This window comes from Pygocentrus nattereri, chromosome 10 (assembly GCF_015220715.1).
Source record: "Pygocentrus nattereri isolate fPygNat1 chromosome 10, fPygNat1.pri, whole genome shotgun sequence".
Taxonomy (NCBI): domain Eukaryota; kingdom Metazoa; phylum Chordata; class Actinopteri; order Characiformes; family Serrasalmidae; genus Pygocentrus; species Pygocentrus nattereri.
In genome coordinates this window covers 24,551,527-24,572,489 of record NC_051220.1, presented here as the reverse complement: position 1 = coordinate 24,572,489, position 20,963 = coordinate 24,551,527, and the positions used below count along the sequence as shown (strand labels likewise).

At 39.4% G+C, this 20,963-nt stretch overlaps 1 protein-coding gene across 5 annotated transcripts in view; it reads right to left on the bottom strand.

The window, feature by feature from the left end:
- Positions 1-20,963, bottom strand: part of eml5 (EMAP like 5) — a 71,079-nt gene that overhangs the window by 25,644 nt on the left and 24,472 nt on the right. For 4 of the 5 annotated variants that reach the window (XR_005130823.1, XM_037542031.1, XM_017711797.2 and 1 more), the window contains exons 3-14: positions 20,635-20,733; positions 20,329-20,397; positions 9,764-9,949; positions 7,475-7,610; positions 7,241-7,264; positions 6,742-6,943; positions 5,659-5,796; positions 3,554-3,810; positions 3,241-3,453; positions 2,984-3,151; positions 2,430-2,536; positions 391-509 (exon numbers count right to left, since the gene is read on the bottom strand). Coding sequence is in view for 4 of the 5 variants with exons in the window: in XM_037542031.1 (XP_037397928.1) it covers positions 391-509; positions 2,430-2,536; positions 2,984-3,151; positions 3,241-3,453; positions 3,554-3,810; positions 5,659-5,796; positions 6,742-6,943; positions 7,241-7,264; positions 7,475-7,610; positions 9,764-9,949; positions 20,329-20,397; positions 20,635-20,733 (1,718 nt within the window). In the remaining variant the exon portion in view is untranslated. The remainder of the gene's footprint in view (positions 1-390; positions 510-2,429; positions 2,537-2,983; positions 3,152-3,240; positions 3,454-3,553; positions 3,811-5,658; positions 5,797-6,741; positions 6,944-7,240; positions 7,265-7,474; positions 7,611-9,763; positions 9,950-20,328; positions 20,398-20,634; positions 20,734-20,963) is intronic. The other variant, XM_017711798.2, reaches the window with a different exon arrangement.

Here is a 20,963-nt window from a genome sequence, read left to right as displayed (position 1 = left end):
AGCACAGTGGGTACAAACACTCCAGGGTGTTCAGTCAAAAACTTGCGTTTAGTGGCTGACAATAGGGCCGTCAGTGTTCACTATATTTACAATCAAGTAGTCTACAGATTTTTTGGTAATCAATCAAAAATTTCAAATCAAAATTACTGAAAAAAGATAACCTAGGACTGCTTTAAAAAGAATTTATGATATTAAAAAATATCAAGACTATGTAGCAAAAAGGGGCATATAAATATGTGTCTCAATCAGACTGTTTCTTACTGTGCTTTTTTTTTTTTTTGCCTAAGTCAGTGTAATTATGTAATTGTGACAGCACTAGTTTATAGTGTTGCTTTAGCCATGAGGCAAGTGAGGCAGTAATGGTATGAGGATGGATGGGATGGAGCTTACCCATGGATAAAGTGCAATCTCACTCCACTGGCTGGAGCTCGCTCCCTCTTCTTCATTGCTGCAGCTCGATGCTTCTCCTTGTACTGCTCTTTAAGTTGAGGTAGATCTTCTTTGTAAACCTAGACAGTATGATAGGTTTGAAATGCCACCAAATTAGCTACGGATGTGTATAAACCAGAATACTAAGACTGGAAATTTCTGTTTAAGAATGATCTTTTCTAAGATGCTTTTGGGAAGCCCAGGTCTGTTTTTCACATTTATGGTTTATGGCAGATGCACTTATCCTGAATAACTTACAATTTGATCAGTTTGCAAAGGGAGGGGAGGGTAATGTTAGGGGTCCAATGGCTCTTATTAGTATAGTGTACAACCCCAATTCCAATGAAGTTGGGACACTGTGTAAAACTTAAATAAAAACAGAATATGATGATTTGCAAATCCTTTTTAACCTATATTCAATTGAATACACTACAAAGACAAGATATTTAATGTTCAAACGGATAAACTTTATTGTTTTTTGCAAATATTAACTCATTTTGAATTTGATACCTGCAACACGCTCCAAAGAAGTTGGGACAGGGGCATGTTTACCACTGTGTTACATCACCTTTCCTTTTAACAACACTCAATAAGCATTTGGGAACTGAGGACACTAATTGTTGAAGCTTTGTGGGTGGAATTCGTTCCCATTATTGCTTGATGTACGACTTCAGTTGCTCAACAGTCCGGGGACTCCATTGTCGTATTTTGAGCTTCATAATGTGCCACACTTTATTAATGGGAGACAGGTCTGGACTGCAGGCAGGCCAGTCTAGTACCTGCACTCTTTTACCACGAAGCCACGCTTATGTAATATGTGCAGAATGTGACTTGGCATTGTCTTGCTGAAATAAGCAGGGGCGTCCCTGAAAAAGACGTTACTTGGATGGCAGCACATGTTGCTCCAAAACCTGCATGCATTAATGGTGCCTTCACAGATGTGCAAGTTACCCATGCCATGGGCACTAACACACCCCCATACCATCAGAGATGCTGGCTTTTGAACTTTGCACTGATAACAATCTGTACAGTCCTTTTCCTCTTTGGCCCGGAGGACACGATGTCCATGATTTCCAAAAACAATTTGAAATGTGGATTCGTCAGACCACAGGACACTTTTCCACTTTGCGTCAGTCCATCTCAGATGAGCTCGGGCCCAGAGAAGCCGGCAGCGTTTCTGGGTGTTGTTTATATATGGCTTTTGCTTTGCATGGCAGAGTTTTTACTTGCACTTGTAGATGGAGCGATGAACTGTGTTCACTGACAATGGTTTTCTGAAGTGTTCCTGAGCCCATGTGGTAATATCTGTTACAGAATGATGTCGGTTTTTAATGCAGTGCCGCCTGAGGGATCAAAGGTCACGAGCATTCAATGTTGGTTTTCTGCCTTGCCGCTTATTTGCAGAGATTTCTCCATATTCTCTGAATCTTTTGATTATGAACTGTAGATGATGAAATCCCTAAATTCCTTAACTGCACGTTAAGAAACGTTGTTCTTAAACTGTTGGACTATTTGCTCACGCAGTTGTTCACAAAGTGGTGAACCTCGCCCCATCCTTGCTTGTGAACTGAGCCTTTCAGGGATGCTCCCTTTATACCCAATCATGACACTGACCTGTTTCCAACTAAACTGTTCACCTGTGGAATGTTCCAAACAGGTGTTTTTTGAGCATTCCTCAACTTTCCCAGTCTTTTGTTGCCCCTGTCCCAACTTCTTTGGAATGTGTTGCAGGCATCAAATTCAAAATGAGTGAATATTTACAAAAATCAATAAAGTTTATCCATTTGAACATTAAATATCTTGTCTTTGTAGTGTATTCAATTGAATATTGGTTGAAATAATTTGCAGATCGTATTCTTTTTTTATTGATGTTTTACACAACGTCCCAACTTCATTGGAATTGGGGTTGTAGAATGCGTACCCCAGCAGGGGATTGACGTATTCCAACCGCCATGTTATGTTCATGCAGAAATTCCTTTTACAATGATATATTCACAGACCTGTCGCCGGTATGTGAGCTGCGTTTCCTGCTCAATCTCTGAGTCCATCTCAGGCACATCTGATTGGTCAGAATCTGACTCCTCGCTGTTGGAATCAGCCAACATCTCTGTGAGATTAGTGGAGGAAAACAAAAATCAGCTGAGAACATGGACACTCTGTGAATACTTGACACTTGTAAGAGCTGTAAAGCAACAAACTGGTAACTACAGAATTCCTTGGTACATAAGAACAAACCATTCATCTTTCTGTACTGAATACTGACCCACTGCTCAGCAGCACCATCAGTCAAACTCACAGTGAAAAATGCTGATGGTTGGTAAACACCACTGCCAAGATGAGTTGTAAAAGAACCATTAGGAAAATTAACTGCTGTACTGCAATTTAAAATGTGCAAAAAAGCAACTTCTTCTCTCAGTAGAGACCTTCTGCTATAAATGTCTGCAGTGTAGCAAGTGAACACATTAAAGCTTATAAACCTTTACAGTGAAATCCTGCAAATATTTCTCCTATTACAATTCTGTAATTTTATAAATGCTTAATTGTTGAACTGTACCTTGTGGAGCTATATGAAGAGTTTCTTTTGATTTCCTTTCAGGTACAAATTTCCACTGGAACACTGAATGGTCAGCTCCACCGATACTTATCACCCACTGATAATCATGTGACCATCTAACATTAGTTATATGTGCAGAGTGTCCTAAATATTTTTTGAACTTTGCACCTAGGACACATCAAGAAAATATATATTCAGGTACAAAGAAAAACACAGTACATCAAAATACAATAGACCAAAGTTTAAAAGACACCAACCTTTTCTTATGCATGGATATCGTAATAATTTAACTAATCCATAATCATCAGCTGTTACTAAAACTTGACTACTGAAGTTGGCATCTACAGAGTTGATATCATTGATGTCAGAGTATTTGGGCCAGATTCCATTTACTTCTGGACCAAGAACACATGTCCATGTGGACCACTGGACTAGCTTCATCTCTTCTCTGTTAGTCACTTCCTTCCCACCTTCATACAGAAACACCAACAATCCATAAAGATGTAAGAGGAGGGAATCTGAGATAAATCACAATACTGTACAGAAAACCCCAAAATCTAATGCACTTACTGGGCATTCTGTAGAAGAGCCTCTTCCCACTACCATCATTGGTCTGCAGATATTTGCTGTCAGTGGACCAGTCCATGTGTGTGATAAAACTGAGGGAGCCTACACACTCTCCCACCTTCTTATAGCGCTGCACCACACTGTAGATGTCCACCGAATTATCATTGGAGCCCACAGCAAGGTGAGCCCCATCAGGAGAGTACTTCAGTTCATGGATGGCCTCCTTACGGTCCTTAATGTGCACCACCTCCGTCATGTCCCTGTGGAAAGGGCCTTAATTTAGCACTGCTCACTTTTACTCCTCTATTGCACAGTGCTGCAATTACAAAGTGGCAGGGATGACTACACTTGAACACTTGAATTTAGTGTGAATATTTACATTTCATGTAATGCTGCATTATATAATTTAATTTAAAGTTAACTACAACCCCAATTCCAGTGAAGTTGGGACATTGTGTAAAACATAAATAAAAACAGAATACAATGATTTGCAAATCCTTTTCAACCTATATTCAATTGAATTCATTACAAAGACAAGATATTTAATGTTCAAATGGATAAACTTTATTGTTTTTCGCAAATATTCACTGATTTTGAATTTGATGCCTGCAACATGTTCCAAAAAACTTGGGACAGGGGCAACAAAAGACTGGGAAAGTTGAGGAATGCTCAAAAAACACCTGTTTGGAACATTCCACAGGTGAACAGGTTAATTGGAAACAGGTGGGTGTCATGATTGGGTATAAAGGGAGCATCCCTGAAAGGCTCAGTCGTTCACAAGCAAAGATGGGGTGATGGTCACTACTTTGTGAACAACTGTGTGAGCAAAAAGTCCAACAGTTTAAGAACGTTTCTCAATGTGCAATTGCAAGGAATTTAGGGATTTCATCATCTACAGTCCATAATATCATCAAAATATTCAGAGAATCTGGAGAAATCTCTGAATGTAAGAAGACCAACATTGAATGCCCATGACCTACGATCCCTCAGGCGGCACTGCATTAAAAACCGACATCATTCTGTAACAGATATTACCACATGGGCTCAGGAACACTTCGGAAAACCACTGTCAGTGAACAGTTCATTGCTCCAGTGCAAGTGAAAGCTAAAACTGCCATGCAAAGTGAAAGCCATATATCAACAACACCCAGAAACGCTGCCGGCTTCTCTGGGCCTGAGCTCATCTGAGATGGACTGACGCAAAGTGGAAAAGTGTCCTGTGGTCTGACTGTGGTCCTGGAGTCCACATTTAAAATTGTTTTTGGAAATCATGGACATTGTGTCCTCCGGGCCAAAGAGGAAAAGGACTGTCTGGAATGTTATCAGTGCAAAGTTCAAATGCCAGCATCTCTGATGGTATGGGGGTGTGTTAGTGCCCATGGCATGGGTAACTTGCACATCTGTGAAGGCACCATTAATGCTGAAAGGTACATACAGGTTTTGGAGCAACATATGCTGCCATCCAAGCAACGTCTTTTTCAGGGACGCCCTGCTTATTTCAGCAAGACAATGCCAAGTCACATTCTGCACATATTACATAAGCGTGGCTTCGTAGTAAAAGAGTGCATGTACTAGACTGGCCTGCCTGCAGTCCAGACCTGTCTCCCATTGAAAATGTGTGGCACATTATGAAGTGCAAAATACAAAAATGGAGACCCCGGACTGATGAGAAACTGAAGTTGTACATCAAGCAAGAATGGGAAAGAATTCCACCTACAAAGCTTCAACAATTAGTGTCCTCAGTTCCCAAACGCTTATTGAGTGTTGTTAAAAGGAAAGGTGATGTAACACAGTGGTAAACATGCCCCTGTCCCAACCTCTTTGGAACGTGTTACAGACATCAAATTCAAAATGAGTGAATATTTGCAAAAACCAATAAAGTTTATCCGTAAGAACATTAAATATCTTGTCTTTGTAGTGTATTCAATTGAATAAAGGTTGAAAAGGATTTGCAAATCATTGTATTCTGTTTTTATTTATGTTTTACACAATGTCCCAACTTCACTGGAATTGGGGTTGTAACAAAGAGATGTTGCATATATTAGGGCCTTTATGGAGCCTTTTGGAGCCTTTGCCTCCTCTCTGTCAAGTTCATGTATGTTACTGACCTGACTCTCAGTACAGTGAAGGAGCCATCTTTCATGCCCAGAGCCAGGTGAATACCATCAGTACTCACTGCTGCACAGCGGATAGGTTCCTCCATGTTACAGCGCGCTATCAAAGCATGGTCTATGAGGCTCCAGATCCTACACAATATGCAGAGACAAAAGAGATTGCAAAGATCAAAAAAAGGAATCCATGCACTCTTCTATTGTTGTAATAGAGATGTATACAATTGTATGTAACATTTAGGGCCCCACCAATATAATATTTGGATGAAAAAATCAGACACTATTAAAGTTTTAAGGATTCATGAGTATCTGTGAAAATCCAGGTGGTAAAGCTCCAAAAACCTTTATTTTTTTTACCCAATTTTCTCCCCAATTTAGTAATTTCCAGTTCCACCCGCTAGCTAAGACTCCCCTAATCACACGATTCTATCAACGCTAGGAGGGTGAAGGCTAACACAGGATTCCTCCAAGACCTGTGAACCCAGCCACTGCATCATTTCGAACTGCCACTCACACAACGTCACTAGACAGCCGAATGTGCTCGGAGGAAAGCACCAACCGCCAGATCTGTTACGTCAGCTAACAGATGCCTGCACTGACTAGCATCATGTTAAGTGATGGGAGGAGAAGGGGGGACCATCCTCTCCAAAGAGAGCGAGGTCAATTGTGCTCTCTTGGACTCCCGGCTATGGATGGCTGCAGCATCACTAGGGATAGAACTTGTGATCTCCTCATGACAGGGCCAACCAGACTGTTTTTAAAATGTAATATAAGAACACTATGTTCACAAAAAGTGATGCTATTTTGAACAATCAAACATAAATTTGCAGTTTCAGTTTAATAAACTGAATGATTGAAAAACTATTTATCGTATCAGACAAATGACAGTCAATAAGGCACCGTTTAGCTAAAACCACTGCAGTCTATCTAATTTTTTACCATACAGCCTAAAATTCTGGTGGGTATTATCATTCTGGTAAATATTCTAATTCAACAGAATTTGTAGCTCCTGAAAAATCTGCAATATTTTCATATCACTCAGGCCTTGTATCTAGTATGTGGATTTGGTCAGCTCAGTACCGGACAGATCGGTCATCGCTGCCAGTCATAGCAAGGGGTTTGGTGGGGTGGACAGCCAGGGCCCAGAGCTCGCCCTCACAATGGCCCTGCATGATAAGGAAAGGCTTTGTGCGGTCATGCACCACCACCTCGAAGATCTCACTGTCTTGAGTGCCCACCAGGATGTGATCCCCTCTCCAACAAACACTTCGCACCGACAATCCTAAAATAAACCCCCAACACAAAAACAGAAATAAAATGAGCAACAAGGTTATTTTTTTAATTACCAAGTTAATCGTGATCCTGGGAGACACTGAAAATGGAACCAGGATAATTTGGAAAAGGCAGGATTACATGATTACACCAGCTTGACAAATGTTGAAATGACTCAATGAAATTGGAGGAGCAGATAGGGAGGACCTTAGGAGCTTGTGGACATCTAGACATCTGCAGGGACTATGGTACTGGGCATGAATTACAGTGGGACTCTTTTAATGATAACTTCATTAACGTAACCCACCTCTGGAATTTTCACCTCTAGCTACTGATGAGTCAAAGTGTGTAAAAGAGCAAAAGAAGAAACACAGAGCACCAATTAACATAGAAACACTGTATAATGATAATTTCAGCTAATATATTCTAGTGTCATTAGAAATAATTTAATTATAATTTTTGGGAATATATTTAATAACACCAGTACCAAAGGTACAACATGCAGTAGGTAGCCAGAATGGGCTGCTAGACTATGCATTACCTTTATATCCCTGGTCTGTTTCCCTGAGGTCAATGACAGTGATGGGTTTAAAGCTCAGGTCCCACAGTCGAATGCAGCCGTCCCTGCCACCAGTGGCAAAGCCCTCTTCACATGCATTCATGCTGAAAATCCCTGACTGCAAAATACAGACAGAGAGCCATGAGCCCTGAGTACTGAGGAACCGAACACCAAAAAAACCTGCACTCAACACACATTTTTCCACCACACATTTAGGGCTTAGTTTCACATATAAAATACAATTATGCAACGATATGTAAAGGTGTATTGAAAAAAATTCTCATATTTTCTGCTCAGCAGCATGCTTTGTCACCTTGAGCATGAACATAGTTTCACTTTAGACCCCTTTCTGGGGATGTGCTGTGATCGAATCGGTAATAAAAACAAAACTCATGCTATTTATGCGAACGTGCTCACTACTGCTATGTTACTGTTAATCATTCAAAAGACCTTAGCAATGTTATGCAGAACTACTGGCTTTATTAACTACTCATATATTAAATGCATATTAAAAGCTGTTTTTTTTGAGACTCCTTGTAAGAGGAAACAACAAAACTTAAGAATGTCCTTCATACATTTGTAAGTTGTAGAGCCAATGTAACTCACACTGAGCTGCAATGCACATATTCTATATGTCTATTGCACATACTTAATGCAAACATTTTGTTCTATGACTACATAGTTGTTTCCATTAAAAACAGCAAATGAGATGCACTGAAGAGACAGAAGGGCTTTTACTCAGTTTTGAATCTTATTTTATTTGTTTTTTTAATTTGGTACTGCACTGTCCTTAACCAGCAAAATGATTTCAATTCTCTATTATTAATCGCCTGTTTTGCAATGCGCTTCACTACAATCTCCAGCATGCACTGCAACATAGTGTGCACTCCCACCCCCCTCCCCTAACAATAATCTATGGGACAGCGGTCACACCTCAGTTAAACCATACCAGTCATATCACCAAACACACTAGCTGCATTTCAGATGCTGTTTAACCAATATAAACACTTGGCTCAACAGTTCAGACACCGATCACAAGATTTAATGAACTTGCAGTAAAGATGCCAGGTGTCTAAATCAAGCACACAGGTAGGTTTGAAAGAACTACCTGATGGCGGCATTTTTTAAAAATAATATTTTAAAGTTTTTGTAATGTAATATTTCAAGGTCTACTAAGAATGCCTATATTTTGCTGATGTTTTGCCGTATTTATATTAAACCACTGCCAGTTCAGGTTATAGCAAAATGTTATAGCAAAGGTTATAGCAAAATGTTAAGTTTAACACCCCTGGGTTACACTGTACTATAAAATATTGTAATGGAGCATATAGATCAGATGGATGAGTGGCTTGAAAGTCACACCACTGAAGAAAGCTGTTTTCCACAGCTAAGAGTGTGTGTTAGTAAATGTCTTGCAGTAATGTGTGAATTCGCTCAGAGATGAGAGGCATTTGTCATCATCTGATCCACTGGGAACCAATGGTAAGAACCAATATGACAGCAGCAAAAGAACACCTGGAGATAACTATTCCCTAAGGGCCACCCTAATAACTTTCTTTTCCTCTTAGTATTTTTCTTTCCTTTTCTCCTGTAAGCACTGGCTTAAGTTAACAAGCACATCATAGATCTGCCTAACAGTACAGCTTCACAGAACAAGACAACGCAGAATGTGTAAAAAAACAATTGCCAAGAAATGTATCATAGACACCAGCAATGCCTTACAGCCTTGTCATTTCAGAGGATGGTTCACAATCAGCTTCCTGAATAAGCTGACATAATACTTTGTTACCCTGCAGCTATCAGAGGCAATAATCAAAGCAATAAAAAAGCAATAGTCTTATCACTACTATACCCCATTTATCACAATCATGCAGGCTTAAAGTGATTTTCTTTTACAACAAATTTTACTCTTATCCCAAATATAGTATTATATATGATATATAAGATTATATTAGCATAGTGCATGCCTAAGTGCAAGCAATTGTGAAGTGCATGCCTACATCCTCATACAACTGTCAAAAACCATGCTCAGTTAGCCCTTTAAAGTCAACGCAAATATGTGGTTATTTCCGCTGTTCAATTTTAGTCTTCTCTATAAATAATAAGATCTCTCAGCGCTGTTGTTGCATTTATTTAATATGTAAGGAGAGTTTTCTAACAAAGTTGAATATTCTTAGATTCTCAGACTGGCCTTGTGGTTAAACTAGATTTTTGGAGCCTTCACTTCAGAGGTCATCATCGGAGAAGGATCATTACTGGGACATTACTTACCCCGTGTGCCCCCTGAACGGTCCGTATCAAGTTGACTCCCTTCCAGACGTAGATATCTCCATTCAAGGCACCTGAGTATGTGACCTCATCTCTGGCACAAGCCACGCAGAGGATGGTTTGAAGCTCACCTGTCCTCCCAAACACACCACGTTTAGGGGTCAAAGCATTCCCACACAGACTCCAGAACTGAGAGGGAGAGACAGATAAAGGACGAAATATATTCTAAGTGCTATACTGATTTCACAAAAAATGTTGTGTGTATTTTTGATGCTCCGCCCATTGACAGCTATAATAGGCTCCAGCACCCCCCACCGACCCAGAAGAAGAAGTGGCTTAGAAGAGTGTGTGTGTGTGTGTGTGTGTATTTTTAATACTCTTTGATTTGTAATGATACTTTACCTAATAACAATGGTTAGGTGCTTCATGAATGGTTTAGGGACTGAAGACACAAATTAATCCAGTTTTGAAAGTGTTTTTTTTGCCAATCTTCCATCATACAAGACTTCAGCTGCACAACCCCAGTGAGCCTTTGTTGTCCTAAACTGCAATACGTTTTCAATAGGAGTCAGGTCTAGACCAGTCTAACACCCCCACTCTGTGACTATGTAGCCACGGAGTTGTAACATGAAGAATGTAGCTTGTCACTGTCAAGTTGAAATAAACATTTATGCTCCTGAAAAACACGTCATCTACAAGGCAGCATATTGCTGCTGTCAGAAGAAAACCTCGCATCTCCAAAATAGTAACTTTACAGGAGAAGGAAAAAACATACTTCACTTTCAATGCAAGTCAATGGAACCAGAATTTTCCCATGTAATTTTGGGTAATTTATTTTAGGCCATTTATCATAAAATTTACAAACAATGTAGAGTAACAGATACTTTCAAATTATGTCAAAAACTGAAAAATGCCAAAAATGGAGATACAAGTTTTTCTTCTGACAGCAACGATATGATGTTTCAGAATGCGCAAATGTCCTTCAGCAGTAATGGTGCCTTCACAGATGTGCGAGTTACCCATGCCAATGCACTACTACACATTCCTATAACATGACAGACCCTAAATTTTGAACCCTGGCTTTTGAATGCTGGCAACAAGCTGGGTGGTCCTTTTCTGCTTTGAGTCAGAGAGAGTACAACATCTGATAGGTTGACTCTATATATGTGTTCATTGTGCATCTGTCCATTTCAGCAAAGCTGTTGGCGTATGGCTTCTGCTGTGCATAGTACAATCTTTACTAGCATTTGTGGATGCATCCAACCATCACAGAACCACACCTGGTTTTAACGCATCACTGTCTGAAGGACCAATGGTCATAAGTATCTATTGATGATATTATGCTCTCATGTTTGTACTGTTTTGTTTAAATATATTCCAAAATTTCACACACCATTCCAATTTTTTTAGGAACTGAAGTCTGTATATTTTATTAATGTTTATGCATCAGTATGTGCAGATAAACATTGTAATCGGCCCACAATTCCCACATTGGCATCCCCAAGTATACAGTGGGTTGCAAAAGTATTCATACCCCTTGAACTTTTCCATATTTTGTCACATTACAACCACAAACATAAATATATTTCACTGGAATTTAATGTGAAAGACCAACACAAAGTGGTATACAATTGTGAAGTGGAAAGAAAATTATACATGAATCAAAACATTTTTTACAAATAAAAAACTAATAAGTGCGACGTGCAAAAGTATTCAGCCCCCCTGAGTCAATACTTTGTGGAGCCACCTTTTGCTGCAATTACAGCTGCAAGTCTTTTAGGGTATGTCTCCACCAGCTTTGCACATCTAGTGACTGAAATTCTTGCCCATTCCTCCTTGCAAAACAGCTCAAGCTCAGTCAGATTGGATGGAGAGCGTTTGTGAACAGCAGTTTTGAGATCTTGCCACAAATTCTCAATTGGGTTTAGGTCTGGACTCTGACTGGGCCATTCTAACACATGAATATTCTTTTTTTTAAACCACTCCATTGTAGCTCTGGCTTTATGTTTAGGGTCGTTGTCCTGCTGGAAGGTGAACCTCCGCCCCAGTCTCAAATCTTTTGCTGACTCCAACAGGTTTTCTTCCAAGATTGCCCTGTATTTGGCTCCATCCATCTTCCCATCAACTTTGACCAACTTCCCGGTCCCTGCTGAAGAGAAGCACCACCAGAGCATGATGCTGCCACCACCATATTTGACAGTGGGGATGGTGTTTTCAGAGTGATGTGCAGTGTTATTTCTCTGCCACGCATAGCGTTTTGCATTGTGGCCAAAAAGTTCTATTTTGGTCTCGTCTGACCAAAGCACCTTCTTCCACATGTTTGCTGTGTCCTCAACATGGCTTCTGGCAAACTGCAAACGGGACTTCTTATGGTTTTCTTTTAACAATGGCTTTCTCCATAAAGACCACATTTGTGTAGTGCACGACTAATTGTTGTCCTGTGGACAGTTTCCCCCACCTGAGCTGTGGCTCTCTGCATTTCATCCAGAGTCACCATGGGCCTCTTGGCTGCCTCTCTGATCAGTGATCTCCTTGTTCGGCCTGTAAGTTTAGGTGGACGGCCTTGTCTTGGCAGGTTTACTGTGGTGCCATACTCTTTCCATTTCCGGATGATGGATTGAACAGTGCTCCGTGAGATGTTCAAAGCTTGGGAAATCTTTTTATAACCTAAGCCTGCTTTAAACTTCTCCAAAACCATATTCCTAACCTGTCTGGTGTGTTCTTTGGACTTCATGATGCTGTTTGCTCCCCAATATTCTCTTAACCAACATCTGAGGCCGTCACGGAGCAGCTGTATTTGTACTGAGATTAGATTACACACAGGTGGACCCTTTTGAGTCATTAGCAGTCATCAGGCAACTTCTGAATGCAATTGGTTGCACTCAGGGAAAAGGGGGCTGAATACTTTTGCACGTCGCACTTATTAGTTTTTTATTTGTAAAAAATGTTTTGATTCATGTATGATTTTCTTTCCACTTCACAATTGTATACCACTTTGTGTTGGTCTTTCACATTAAATTCCAGTGAAATATATTTATGTTTGTGGTTGTAATGTGACAAAATATGGAAAAGTTCAAGGGGTATGAATACTTTTGCAACCCACTGTAACTACAAACAAACAAACAAAAACACACACACCCACACACACACACATACACACGTTTTGTGTTGCCATTAATAAAACAGGTCTTTAAGATGCACAGGCACGATCTGAATTCAGAGCCAGCACTGATAACACACGCAAGGACACTCTGGGCATAACAACTGGCTCATGGGTTTGTGTGTGTGCGCATTTGTGTGTGTCATTTTTCCAGGTCACAAACACCAATATGAGAGAACAGCATGATTCATGTGTGTGTGTCTGTGTATGTGAGAGAATGAGAAAGAGCCATTGCAGAGTTCCATTTTTCCAGGTCACACACACCTGTCTGAGAGTGTTCCATGAGTGCAACCGGGTCACCTGTGTGTGACCTCCTCTTTCCAAGTGCTAAACTCACTGTGACAGAGCTGAGCTAAGAGAGGAATAATTATTCATCTTCTCATTTAAAGACAGCTAGTAGCCATTTAGCCCTCTTGTCAGGATCTTACTGCAAGCTCTATTAGAACCAAGATTCAATACTACACATATAGTGCCACTTTTATGGACTTGGATTAAGCTTAATTTTGAATTAAACTAAAACAGCAATGGTGTTTCACCTCTAAAAAATGAATTTGGCCCAGGCTTAGGCTTAATCTAAAGCTGTGAAACTGGCGAATTGTTTCTTATTTCAAACAGCTTGCTCCTGACTTTAATCTGGACTAAAGCATAAATATTGTAATAGGGGAGAATTTAGATCTCAGCTTTCAATGTCGAGATGCGAGATGAGAAATACATTCTACTGTGAAGAGCTAAATAACCTTAAAAAGTTGGCAAAGTAAGAGCCAAGTATTGATTTCTAAATTTTGTACTTTAAATATGGACACTCCAGATGATTCAAAATATGCATTCAGGGTAGGTGAGGCTAAAGCTTCACTAAATAGTAAAGAGGTGAAGAAAAGAAAGTAAAAAAGAGAGAAATCGAGAGTTTGGTTCAGTGACGATTGTGTCACAGCAGGGCGGATGGTGCTCCAGCCAGGCTGACTGCATTACATTAGGAAAGCATCAAGCCTCACTGAATCATAGGCCTTGGGTTTGCAGGTCTGCTCTTTGGAAAAGCTTTTAATGTAATCAAAATGAGTCACTGCTACTTGTCTGCCAAGCCCCTCCACACACTCACACACGCACATAACACCACTGCCTGTTCTCCTAGACTCCCCATCTCCCTACACTGTGCACACAGAAGACCCTGTCTTGTTCGTGCTTCAGCATCTCTACTATTTCACATTACAGACTTGCACTCAAAGTCATAATCAAAATCAGATTTATTCAGTATTTAAATTAAAATGCATTAGTCCCAGATGCCATATTCAACACAATTTATACCCATATATCGTAATGCAATAAGACATGATATTCTATTTGTCATATATTTTGTTTGGCCAACATATCGTAACTGCCATAATCCCACAACCCTCACTTTTTTTTGTTTTTTTGTTTTTTTTTCTGGTTTTGAAACACTAGCCACTCATTGACGATGAATGGACCAATGGAAATGCTCGAAAATGACTTGGAATTAATTCTTGTTGCAATAATTTAAATTTAAATTAGGATCATTTTATCCAACACATCCATATTTTCAAGGTTTTCTGATGATAGTGATGATAGCTATCCCATGTAAGTCACAGGTACTCTTGGAAAAGAAAAGTGAAAAATGTCACACATAAGAAATTCTTATAAACAAAATGTAAATTAAAGCATGTTGTCATTTATTTTTCACTTTTTTAAGGTCCAGCTGAGTGTTTAGAATGCCTTATGCACTCACCCATGACATTCCTGTTTCACTGAGGTATAAATATGACACAGATGCCAAATTTCCTTAGTCATTAATCAACATAGGGAAGACTAGAGAATGAACAAATAAAATGAGACAACAGTGTGTTAACCTTCAGAAATCAGGCAATAGCTATGAAATAAAAAGCAAAGTGCTTAAAATGCATATATACACTGTTACAGCAACCATTAAGACGTTTAAAACAATCTGAGCTATAGTAAACCTGTTTGGAAGAGGTCCCAAGTATATTGCGCCTCCATGCACAGTGTGGAGAATGGTAAGAGGTGCAAACCTTTCTCCTCTCACTGTCGGAGATTTGCAGAAGATTGTATCATTTTGCGGTTACCAGGTCTCCAAAATGACAACTAGATACGACTAGATAGGACCAAATCCTTTTTAAGGGCTTTTTTGTCAATTATCTCCCCAATTTAGTCAGATTCAATTTCACCCACTAGTTAGCCCCCCACCCCCCAGTCTAATAATGGTAAAACCTGGTTTTGCTAAAAATCTATTTTATTGGGTTTTTTGTATACTTTGAAAAATTTTATTTCAATTAAAATTTAAGTTTATTCTCATATTTATTTTCAGTGTGCAATTGAGCTACTTAACCACATTTTTCAATGTTTTTTTTTGCCCATGTTTTACAAAGCCAATAAATATAGAGCAGGATGAAATCTAGTACAAAATTACTTCACATTACTAAATCAAGTATATGTTTTAATTGCAATCACACAATTTATCACATACAGACTTGTACTAGTGGCTCCAGAATTGAAGCGAAGAACATTAAGAAAGAAAATGTAAAGATGCAGTCTCTACTCAGTGAAGCTTAATGCACTGCTGCACTAAGACTAGAAAGCACATGTTTACATGCATGTATGTGCTTGAAGCACCAACTAAACATAAATCCCAGAGAAAGACACACACATACACAAACACGCACACACACAGATACATACCCCTTCACTGGCTACATCACCTAAACATCTGCTACATCACCTAAACTTCAGCATAACCAAGTTAATTTTCTAAAACTGAATACACCACACACTTCAGTTACTCTAATAGTAATTATAGCATAGTAGTGCAGGCCGTTTCACAAAGCCTCCCTATGGTTGCCTCCAAGTGAGGGGAGGGAGAAAGAGAGAGAAAGGGATTACTCCAGGCTAAATCTCCTGCATGCATTGAGTGCTATAATCGCTGACTGAGCACTGGCCCTGGGAGCAGATGTCACATGGTCCAGAGGGGAAAGACTCAGGAATTATGTGGAACAACTGCTGCACTGTCCTACCACCATGGAAGAGGAGGATTAGAGAGAGAGAGAGAGAGAGAGAGAGAGAGAGAAAGGGAAGGGTTTGAGAGAGCAGTGTCTATGAAGCAAAGCTATGGCTGGATCTGGATTAGCTGGATGGAATTAGGAAATTAAGAGAGGGGACAAGCAGGGGAAAAGAGAAAGAGATGCTATTTAAATGTGGATGCACAATTTTTTCTTTAATGGCTTGATTTTTAAGCTATATTCAAAGAGAATAATTAAGCAAAGCAATCAGTAAAACACATGTGACTTTGTAAATGTAGAGAGGAAGGAAATTTAAAAAATTAATGAAAGACACTTAAGTGACCAGAAACACACACACACACACACACCTTGTTCTGACTTGTTTTGAATGTGGCTTACTAAGAACTAGATAAAACAAAGGAGAAAGAAATATATATATATATACTTTTTTAAAATATGTTTTTATTGCATTTATTGTAAACCATGATAAAAGGTACACACACACACAATTTTCACTTAGATAACAAAAATAGATGTAGCTGTGTATAATTCAGATGAAATAACATCTCAAAGTGTTGTCATCTAAAGTGACTTGTGTTTTGGGACTGTATTTATTACTGTGCTCTCCTCTTGGTGAAAACTTACAAACATGAAGCTCCTTCCATACAAATCCCCACTATTCTAGTGTAAAAATAGACAGTGCTTGACAGTTATTTGCCAGTGTGAACAGCTGAATTAAAGGAACTAGAAAGGCATACAGCACTTTGCTATGATCCTTTCATAGGAAGAACAGCAGAAGCTGAATCAGCAAAGCCTTTTCAAAGCCTACCAATCCCTCTTATCATAAACAATCACTTCTCAAGTCACCTGAATAGGACAGAGAAAAATAAGTAAGATGATACGACTCCTTCTTCACCCTGTTACTGGACTTCTCTCATATTTTGAACCATCATGCCTACTTAGATCACAAGGTGCTGGCTTACTATTAGTACCTAGAATTAATAAAGTTACATTAGGGGGTAGAGCCTTCTCATACAAAGCCCCCCAACTTCGGAATAATCTTCCAGTCAGTGTTCAGGCCTCAGACACAGCCTCAGTCTTTGAGTCTAGGCTAAAAACTTACTTGTTTAGTTGAGCCTCTGGTAATTAGTTTTCCCTTTTAGATAAAAGGTGCAGGTCTGGGGGATCATGGTCTGATGCAGCCTTGATCGGGTGCCCACTGTTTTCCAGCCCTCTGGACCTTTTTGACCACCATTGAGCTTCATGCTGCACAATGCTGTACAAACCTCACCATCATGAACTGACTCTCCTGATGATGCTGCTGCATAAACTCAAACTACCTAATTAACCATCGCTCTGCCTGTTTTTCCTCGTTTTGTATTCTAATATTTTATACTAATTATGTTTGCTATCTAGAGTCGATCAGAAGAGGATGGGTTCCCCTTTCGAGTCTTGGGTTCCTCTCAAGGTTTCTTCCTCTTACTCTTAGGGAGTTTTTCCTTGCTACTATCACTATTGGTGACAACACTTGCTGTAAAAAGCGCTATAAATAAACTTTGATTTTGATCAGCAAAGTCTGGCTGAACGTCCAGCTCACAGCATTACTGAATTGCTTGAAATGTGTATGACTCATTAAGTATAACCAACCAGCACTTCTGTAGCCTCTCTTGAGGGATGTGGGAGTAGCTAAGTAGCATGCTTTTTGTAGCTAACTACAATTTTTTTACAGCTAATAGCTGTAGCCATTACAGCTTAATTAAATGTAGCTAAAAGCTGTAGCGTTCACAAATTTTTGTGTACCTATGGCGTTAATTTTCTCTACGAATTCGCTACAGGTTTCAGGCAATCTGCGCAAAATCTGAACCATAGAGCGCAGTCGTTAACTGGGCTGGTGGCACTTGTGCAATCCTGACCGGGCAGCAGACAGTTAGAGCAAATGGGCATGCACTGATCAAACCTTAATAGTAGACTTAGCTAAGTGGTCGATAACTAAATGTTAAGAAGAGCTGTTTTGTCCTTTCAACAAAAAATAAACCACCTTGTGTGCCACAATATGTCCATTGAACCATTTTGGCTGTAAGTATGTCTCATTATGTGCTAATGTGCTAGTGTAGGCTAAAAATATAAACAAAAACACAGATTTACTTTGCTTTGCTTTAGCTCAGCTGTGGTTGCTTTTCTTGCAGCTCAGTCTGGAAACTTTTCTGCAAACGCGTTTCTTGCAAAATGTCTCTCCATGTTCAAATTTTCAAGTTGCTTCTCATTCTCCTACTTCTTGTTCGAATTGTCTCATTCCACCTTAAACGGTGCCTGAGGTGCCAGAATGTACTGAGCTATTAAAGGTGGAATGGGAAAATTAGCACAAGAAGCTAGCGAAAGAGACGCCACAGCCTAGTGACTTGGTGTTTGTCAGTTTCTCATTGCAGATTAAACATATCAGGAAAACCAGCTGGAGTGCTTATTAATGTAGATGAATCCATTAATCTCCAAATTACTGATGTTCGTCATGAATCTTTCTCTTAGCCATTTTATTACTTTGCCTACTCGCTAGGTAAGACTGTTATTATCTGTGTTTCTATGGTGACCAGTAGTCTGCACATCAGTCTTCAGCGTTAAAGATTGGTGAATTAGTTATGCGTTAACTCCAGGATTTAAGGTCCTTTATTGTGAAAACTGAGGATTATGTTCTTCCACCTATAAATCTATTTCTGCTGTGGAGCCGCAACAGCTTTGCAGCACTGCAGACATTATTCAGCTGGGCAGGCCTGATTCTCACCCCAAACAGAGCCAGGGTCACTGATGATAATTTTGACTAAAGTGTTGTTTAACAAATGACTCTGTCATGTCTGTATTTCTTGCTGAAATGCTTAAATCAGAGCAGTTTTTCTTCATCAGTTGACATTGCTTTGCACAAAATTGGTTTGTATTCAGTTATTTTTGTTCAATTTTGTATATTTGCAGCTTTTCAATTGTATGTTTCTTTCTGGTGCATGATTAAATGGGCTTGCTTGGTGTGTGGGTGGAAATACACAAACCTTCTGACTGTTGTGCTTTGCAAGTAGCTAAAAGTAGCGTACTACTTTTCAAAAAGTAGCTAAAAAGTAGCTAGCTACTAATTTTTTTTGTAGCCAACCCAACCCTTCCTGTCTCTATGCCTATGTAGGATGAGTGGACCACGTGTCATAGTGTGCAGACGTACAATGCTTTTTCAGTGGTTTCAACACGTTCGTATTATGTGTGCCTATAGCAGAGCATCAGTGGGTAGCCAACTACGCAGACAAACAATACGTTATATGTAAAATCATAACTTTTTATGTTATGTACAGACAGCTGCAGCTTGCTACTTTGATCACTCTGCTTAGGCTAAACAGTTTTAAGAGCCAATCAGAATATACAACCTCATACATTCAACATGTCCAATTACTGCTCGTTACCACATGAAAAATGTTTGGGTCAACAATAAAATTAAATAAACATGCTAACATTCATGTATTCCCATTGTTGTTTTATTATTCCATGATGTGTGCCCTTTCAACAATCTCAGTGACTCCTACTACATATTTGTTTTACATATAAATTCTGTACATGTAATACACACACAGACACATCTTTTAAACCATTTATCCTTCTGGGTCACAGGGGGAGCTGGAGCTTATCTCAGCAGTCATTGGGTGGAAGGCAGAAAACACCCTGGACAGGTCACCAGCCCATCACAGGGCAGACAGACAGACACAGACTGGAGTACCAAGCGGAAACCCACACAGACACAGGGAGGACATGCAAACTCCACACAGAAAGGACCTGGTCACCTGGCTGGGGAATCAAACCCAGGCCCTTCTTGCTGTGAGGTGACACCGTTACCCACTGCACCACTGTGCCACCTACGTGTAAAATACTTGAAATAATTTTTTGAATTTCAAGTTTTTAAGCCGCCTTTTTGAGGTCCATGAATAAAGATAAATTCAAAATGTTTAAGTTAAGTTTTTGCAATGTTCTGAAATTAATTTTGTGGAAGTTGTGATTAAGAGTTGCATTCTTGTAAATTGTCTCACTACAAACCTCAAATTTATGGTAAATGAATATCAGCTCCAAATATTGGTGATCAGAGTCTGTGATTACTAATAATCGTCATCGATACTGGCCCTGAAGAAAAACATATCAGTCTACTCTTACTACAAAGTGCACCTATATGGTAAGTGAAGCTGATAAACTGGACAAAGAGCGTAGATGCAAGGACATGTGCTTAATGAAGTAGTCGGTTAGTGCACATGGCATTTTATCTCAGAGATTAAATAAATAAGCAAGACAGTGACAAATATACTCAGGTTTAAATCTTGTAAAATGAAATGAAAATTACCAAGAGAATGAGATATAAGCAGTACCTTGATATGTTTGACACCACAGCTCACCAGCTTGCTCTGCTGATATAGGTCCCAAGATATGTCGAATATCTTTGGAAAAGAATAAATGTATAAGAAACAGCCGTAATAACAGGATTAATATGTTTAAAATCATTCATTTATACCTGGGGCTATTATTTGGAATTCATTGTAATAGATGAAAAATTATATTATATATATATATATATATATATATATATATATATATATATATATATATATATATATATATATATAATATTATATGTGTGTGTGTATGTGTGTGTGTGTGTGCGTGCGTGTCCTTACCCTGTCTGTATGACCAGGAGCAGCAGCCAACACTTTCCCTCTCCTCCAGTCCCACACGCAGATTGTGTTCTTGGAGTCGAGGCCCACAGACACCAAACACTGCAAGCCATAATAGATAAACACAGATCAATATACCCATGTATCCACTATAAACAGCAGCACCAGCTGCACTACTATAACACCAAGGCCAAATCCAGTCACTTGGCAGCAGATTTAAACAAGTTTAAGAGCCGATCTCAGAATCAATTGCCAGTGAGTAGCTCAATTTAATAGGGTTAACTAGTCTATTTTTTATTTTTCCAACGTGGTACACCAAGTGGGATTTCTAG